This window comes from Ipomoea nil, unplaced genomic scaffold (genome assembly GCF_001879475.1).
Source record: "Ipomoea nil cultivar Tokyo-kokei standard unplaced genomic scaffold, Asagao_1.1 scaffold2653, whole genome shotgun sequence".
NCBI lineage: Eukaryota > Viridiplantae > Streptophyta > Magnoliopsida > Solanales > Convolvulaceae > Ipomoea > Ipomoea nil.
In genome coordinates this window covers 1,100,001-1,107,669 of record NW_017619081.1, presented here as the reverse complement: position 1 = coordinate 1,107,669, position 7,669 = coordinate 1,100,001, and the positions used below count along the sequence as shown (strand labels likewise).

The following is a 7,669-nucleotide window of genomic DNA, read 5'->3' as shown; positions in this document are numbered from 1 at the left end:
CAATAATAATAAATACTCTTGCCATCAAACCTAATTCAACATCTAGCCATTGAGCTGTGATACTAAAATAAAGTTGCTACAAATAATAATAAATACTGTTGTTATAATTTTGACATAACGGTGAATATTTGATCCTACAAATAATATTCTATAATAAATATTCTTGTTATAATAAATACTCTTGCTAATTAAGGAGGTCATTGACATTTGAGACAATTATTTCTCCTAGAAAGAAAATAATAATAATAAAGGAAAGTGTACCAAACCCCATTTTGGAAAATGATTCTTTTGTGTTTTCCTTGGAAATTAAATTTGAATAAATTTTATTGGAGAATAGTTTTTACCTTTTTCTTCCTGGAACAGCCACGTTCAAATGTTCATGTTGGAATAGAACTGTAGGTGGGGAATGGTTAGGAATTTCAACTTGAGAATAGTTTTTTTTTTTTCTTTTATTTTTTTACCTCTGTGAAACATGATGGCCCACTTTGTGTAAGTGCACAGACAATAATTTTATTGGGGGAATATGAGTAGAAATTACTATGCAGAATGGCAGTTCGTTTTCCACAGTGGTTACTCAAGTAATAAATGAAAATCAGAAATTTTTCCTGGGACTGAAATGAGTGCTGCAGTGTCAGAATAGTAGATGATGAATAAACAAAAAAAAAAAAAAATCATATACATATATATATATATATATATATATATATATATATATATATATATACACACATTAGTGTAGTATGGTCTTCTGAGTAATTATTCACACTAGACTCAAGTAGCAATATCAAATATTTTGATTATTTCTACTTATTTTTCATATATGTAATATCACAATCGTAAATCAAATTTCAATCACTAAATTAATTAATCTCAAAAGAAGTATATACAATAGGCTTGGATGAGTGGAATGAAAGGACCCACTCATCACTCGTGATGGTGGGAATAGAATTTATGCTCGATCTACTATACATAGTAAACTAAATGTTAGGTTAAGAAATGTTTAGAATCCTAATATAATAAATATAGAGTGATATTACACTTATTTTTATCAAATAGAGGAAAGAAACTTGTAAAAACAAACTAGCTATCAGTTCACAGAACACATTTTTGACAAGAGATACATACCCTATCTTTATTTTTATTTTTATTCTCAGCTAACACAATGTTTTAAATCGTAATACCCTAACAAAGAGTAATAATACTAAACATTTTTCTTTTTTTCTTTATTGGATCCAAGGAAATAGAGAAACCCACACAAACAAACTAGCTATCAGCTATTCGAACATATTTGTGACAGCAGGAGAAACTATACATACTCTATCTTTATTCTATTTTTACTCTCCGCTAACACAACTCAGGTTGTTGGCCCAACACAAAGTAAGGCTACAATTAAATTTCTTTTCCTATATTTATTTTCTTAAAATAATCATCAAATGGAGACATATGGTGTAAGGGCAGTGGATTTTAGTAGATTTTTATCCAACCAAAAAATTATGTGTTGAGTTTTTAACTAATGGGAGAATGAATTTTTTTACCAGCAAATTTAATTTTTTGTGGGACGTACAGTTGGAGAAAACAAATACAGCATGAAGCTTTGTTCTGCACGTTTGGTGCACTATTTTTTTTTTTTTTTTTTTTGTGTCCGTCTCTGTTTTTTCTTTCTTTCTTTTTTCTCTCTTCTCTTCTCTCTAGAAAATCAACAAAAACTACATACTATTGAGGTTCCTCTAAGAGTGCACCGAACATTTTTTTTAATGAAAATATTAAGGTAGACACATACAAGTAGGGGTGGGCACTTCGGTTCGGTTTATCCGAACCGATCCGAACCAAACTAGTAATAGAAAATCGAATGGTTCGGGATTTTGTAACTCGAATGGTTTAGTACCGAAATCGAACGGTTTGGCAAAAACCGAACCGAACCAAATGCTATATAATAATAATAATAATAATAATAATAATAATAATAATAATAATAATAATAATAATAATAATAATAATAATAATAATAATAATAATAATAATAATAATAATAATAATAATAATAATAATAATAATAAAGAAGTAAATCCAAGTTCCTTGATGCATGTTGCGCCATTCAGTTCTCATTCTTACTAGTACCGAACTTTAAATTTTTTATTTGATTTATTTAAAGCTTGTTTTCTACATTGTACTTTTGTTGTTTGTCGCAATTATTCTTTACCTCGCAATTATATCTAACTTGAGTTATATTTACAATATTCAGTATTTTCCTTAGTTTCATGTTTTTTTTTTATAAATTTAATGTGCTTTACGGTCATTCTAATTTTGATTTCCAGCGCACTATAATTATTTTATAGTACTGGAATATATTTCAAGTGCACTAGCAATGACAGATTGTGTCCAAAAATTAACTATATAGTAATTGAAACTTGTTCTTTTAATATCAACTATACAGATAGATGATTATTCATCTTATCAATAAAAATATTCCAACTGAACCAACTGAAGAGTCGGTTGTGCAAAAACGTTAACTGATGTTTGGTAATTAGTACTTAGTATTGTGTTTGAACTTTGGATTGCTATTTTGTTATATAATGTTTAGAGTTTGAATTTGAATTATGTGAATATGTATTGTTTGGTAGTATGTTCAAAAAATTAAGAAATGTTGAAATTTGGGGATCTTAAACCGAATCGAACACCGAACCGAATTAAATTCGAATCGAAACCGAACCCTAATGTTAAACCGAATGGTTTAACTTTTTTAAAACCGAAAAATCGAAACCGAAAAAAACCGAACCGAAACCCGAAACGCCCACCCCTACATACAAGTACAAGGGTAAAACGGGACAAGAAAAACATTCATTATTTTGTGGACTATAAATAAAAAGTACATTATTTATATACATAAAGTACATTATTTTGTATACTATCAAATAATGTACATTTAGTACACAAATAATGTAGTTTTAGTATATTAGAAATGTTTCTTGTATTTAGACAAAGGACATTATTTTTGGTTAGACCATGAGATGTCTTGAGCAGGTCCTAACGGTAGGAGGTACCTTTAAACCCATACCATACTCAGACTAGTCTCTATTCGCACCAGGCCCGACCCATTTAAAGGGCAAAGTGCTAGTCCAATTAAAAAAAATACATTATTTGAGTACTAAAAATACATTATCTTATATAATATATATTCACCACATAAATAATGTACTTTTAATATATTAAAAATGTATTTTTTTTATAGTTCATACATTACTGTATGAACTATAATCTACACAACACTTGTCTAGACTATATAATCCACACGACACTATGTGATTTATGGTTCACATAATAATTTTTGCCCAAGAAAAAAGAGTGGGCCTACAAAACTTGATTTTGGTAAAATTTTGAAAGAGATGTATAAATAAATATAATATAATGTGAAAATTAATGAGGGGTGGTGGCCTTATATAAGCCAAGTAAAGGGTGTTGGGTTTTTGCTTCTTTTAAAGACAGAACAACACCATCAAATTAAAAATAAAAAAATAAAAAAATACCAATAGTAATAATATAGAACCCAAAATTTGGTCTCTGAAAAGGAAAAAAAATGGAAGAACAGCTCAGCTCCTTAGCTGTTACTCATCTTCTTCAACACACCCTAAGAAGCCTTTGCATCCATGAAAACTCTCAGTGGGTTTACGCCGTTTTCTGGAGGATTTTGCCCAGAAATTATCCCCCTCCCAAGTATATATATCTCTCTATTATCTATCTTCTTTAATTTCTGCAACTTTTTTTTTTTATATATATATTTTCTGACTGCAAATAAAAATCTCTTCTCTTTCTCTCTCTGGTTCTTTAATGGTGTTTGGTAGGTGGGACAGCCAAGGAAGTGCGTATGACAGGTCAAGAGGCAACAGAAGAAACTGGTAAAAACATCATCGTCGTCGTCATCATAATGTATGATGGATCGGAGGATTAATTAGTGTTTCTGATCTTTTTTTTTTTTCTTGTTTGTTTTAATAATGTTTTAGGATACTGGTTTGGGAAGATGGGTTTTGCAACTTTGCGGCGTCGACGTCGGCGGCGGCGGGGGAGATGAATGCCGAAGAATGTCCGGCGGGTTCATCGTCGGCGTACGATTACCAGCAGTACCAAGGGCTGCAGCCGGAGCTCTTCTTCAAGATGTCCCACGAAATCTACAACTATGGTGAAGGGTAAGAAGATCAAGAAAAAAAAATATATAATGTAAAATTTGTAGTGTATCTTTTTGGGCAGAGGTTGGTGAAGGGTTAAGTACGTACTGTCTTACACATTAGGTGGTTTGTTGGGCGGAGGTTTTAGAATGTCTTGTTTTTCGAAAATGTGGTGGTATAAGGAAATAAAATACACTTTTAACTTTTACTACTAATTATAGTTTTTTGGCAATGATAAATGTTTGATCCTAACAAGTAGTATTAAAGTTGGAGTGGCTGGAAAATTGTTGGGCTAAGAGGCCTTTAAGGGCCAAGTTTAGCACCAAATAGATAGGGGATTGTTGGGAGGGGCCTTGAAACGTCGAGTCTAACACCATACCTCTCGAAAAGCGTTTTAATGATTTGTTTTTGTTGGTGAACAACAATTAATTTGCAGTATAATTGGAAAAGTAGCAGCAGATCACAGCCATAAATGGATCTATAAAGAGCCAAATGATCAAGAAATCAACTTCTTGTCTGCATGGCATAACTCTGCTGACTCTGTAAGCAAACATGCCACCATTATTAATCCTACAATAATAATAGCTTTAACATTTCATGTTTTTGTTCCTTAACAAAATGCTAAATCCTTAAATTTCTGTCTTTTTTTTTTTTTTTTTTTTTTTTTTTACAGCATCCAAGGACCTGGGAAGCGCAGTTTCAATCTGGTATTAAGGTTTGTGTTCATAAAACTAATTAACCAAATACCAACTTTAATAATATGCTTTTTTTTTTTTTCTAAAAAATATATTTTATTTCAGACCATAGCTTTGATTGCTGTTAGAGAAGGTGTTATTCAGTTGGGAGCTATTCATAAGGTCATCCTTCTCTCTCACTCATCATCATACCCAGTACTTGCAACTCTACAGTTTTTTTTTTATTTTTTTATTTTTTTTTTTATAAATATATTCCCTCTATCCCATTTCTCAAATCAACTATTTTCTTTATGGTTATTTTTTTAATAATTTTAAATTTAATTTTTGTATTTAATAATATTTTTAATGTAATTTCTAAATATATAAATTTTATATATTTACACTAAATTTAATATTATATAAAATTAAATTAAAAATAAATTTAATCCAATCTTAACTGAACCAAACACATCAAATGACACATGGATATAAATTTTCTAATGTTATTTAATTTAGTTAAAAAACAAAAACATAGTACTTACTTAGTACTATTGCTAACGTGATTATGATATAATTTCTTCCGTAATCTTTGTCTCTTTTTAAATATGTAATCAATAACACATTTCCCTAGAAGAAGTACTCCTTTCAACAAGGAATTAAATAGTGCCTTTGAATTTAATTTGTTTATAGTTTTATGTTTGATAAATTTGACTTATAGGCAAATTTAAAACATAAAGTTTAAAAGTTTATAGTTATTAGCTTATTTTGAAATACGAGTTAAGGTAGCGTTTCAAAATAAGTTATTATTTTAAGCTTAACATGTTTTTATCAAACAGATGTTATTGCACATTTGTAACTCTAAAATAAGCTATACTAAACATAGTCTATGTATTATATAATAAGGTTATTGAAAATAATTAGTTCTTCTTCCGTCGTATTTTATATGTTTGGTTTGATTAACAAAGTTTGACTAAAATTATTTTAAATTTAATTTTTTATAATATTAAGTCTAGTATTAGTATATAAAATTTATATATTTAAAAATTACATTAAAAACACTATTAAACAAAAAAAAAATTTAAATTTAAAGGTAATTAAAAAATGTCAAAGAAACTAAGTAAAGAAGAAAAGAGTTGGCTTGACTGAATATACTCCCAAAATCCTATTTTGTGTATTCAGTTCGGTTAATGAGGCTTGACTGAAGTTATTTTGAATTCAATTTTTTTTTATAACATTATGTTTAATATCAGTATATAAAATTTATACATTTAGAAACTACATTAAAAGTATTATAAAAGACAAAAATAAAAATTAAAAAATTAAAAAAATAAACTAATAAAAAAGAGTTAATAATTTAACTCATAAATAGTAGATAAGACATATAAAATATGACAGGTCCAGTAGTAAATAGAGGAGCACTAGTTAACATTTTGGAGGATACTAAATAAATAAATAATGTTTGTTTTTATTCATTACTAAATAATGTTTTTTTATTTTGTTATTATTATGTGGTCAGGTTATCGAGGATTTGAGCTATGTGGTGTTACTGAGAAAGAAGTTAAGTTACATAGAGAGCATCCCCGGAGTTCTCCTCCCACACCCCTCGTCGGCGGCGTATCCCATGAAGATCGACGGCTACGGGCTCTCGCCGGAAGCATGGCCGCCGCATTTCCAGGCCAACATTGTGGCGGCGCCACCCGCGGAATACTACGACCACTTCAACAACAATAACCAACCGCCGGCGGCGGCGATGATGAAGATAACGCCATCGATGAGCAGCCTGGAGGCCCTTCTCTCCAAGCTGCCCTCCGTCGTGCCGACGGGGCCCTCCATGCCGGCAGTTCCGGGCAACTACTCCGACGTCCCGCCGCAGTACCACCGGGCGCCGGAGATGGTGGCGAAAGAAGAGTACGACGACGACGATGAAGAGAACAACAACAACAACAATGGAAGGAACTATCAGGGTGAGAATAATAAGGATGTTGGGGAGAGTAGCAGTTCCATGTCTTCTTACAGTCATCACCACCACCACCATTATGGGTATCATTATGATCTGAATGTGAGAGAGTTTAATTGAATTCTTGTTTCTTAAGCAGTTAGTACTCTACTGAGAGAGAGAGAGAGAGAGAGAGAGAGAGAGAGAGAGAGAGAGAGAGAGAGATTGTATTAAGATCACCTTCAAAAACTGCTAACAATAATGTAGCTTCTTAGTATTAAGTTGCTTGAATTAGAAGAAGTGTTAGTCTACTCTTTTTGTGAATGTTTAAAGTATATGAGCTTGAATGAAGTGGATAAGTGTTCAATTTATTGTTTCCACCTACTCTAATTCGCATTCTAGTAATTCATGTTCAGTTGCAACCCAAGTTGAATCCATAGTTAATTTGGTAACCATAAAATTCTAAGTTTAATTTTTCATACGAAAACACTCCTCACTCAAAGTGCACATTCGAATAGCGACTATAGATTTTCTTGTAAATCAAAGTAATTCATATTTGACAAGGACCTTGTGATCACCAAGTTGCTCTTCCATATGGAAAAGTTGTGGATTCAAGTTTCAGTAGGTTGAGAAAGTAGTTATAAACAGATACTCTATTGTAATAGAGTAATACTAAAAAAAAAGTAATTCACATTTAGTTCATGGAATTTATAATTTAACCATGAATTGATTAACCTCACTAACTTGTTATCAAATTAAAACCTAACCAGCCAATTAAAAAGTGTCATTTCAGGAAGAGAAATTAGAAGAGATCGAAAAAGGAAAATACTACTTGGACTCTCAAGTTCTACTCCCAACTTTTATTCCCTCACTTAAAATTTTGATTTTGACATTTTCCT

General features: G+C 30.8%; 1 protein-coding gene across 2 annotated transcripts; it reads left to right on the top strand.

The window, feature by feature from the left end:
* The first annotated feature begins 3,435 nt into the window (after positions 1-3,435).
* LOC109154657 lies at positions 3,436-7,143 on the top strand. Of its 2 annotated transcripts, XM_019302395.1 has the most exons (8): positions 3,436-3,711; positions 3,840-3,893; positions 3,999-4,181; positions 4,597-4,702; positions 4,834-4,875; positions 4,961-5,017; positions 6,351-6,942; positions 6,975-7,143. In XM_019302395.1, exons 1-7 carry the CDS (start codon positions 3,575-3,577, stop codon positions 6,909-6,911), a joined length of 1,140 nt encoding a protein of 379 aa, XP_019157940.1. In that variant the 5' UTR covers positions 3,436-3,574; the 3' UTR covers positions 6,912-6,942; positions 6,975-7,143. The 2 variants fall into 2 exon arrangements, with proteins under 2 accessions (XP_019157940.1, XP_019157939.1); XM_019302394.1 differs by having other exon boundaries at positions 6,351-7,143.
* Positions 7,144-7,669: the final 526 nt, after the last annotated feature.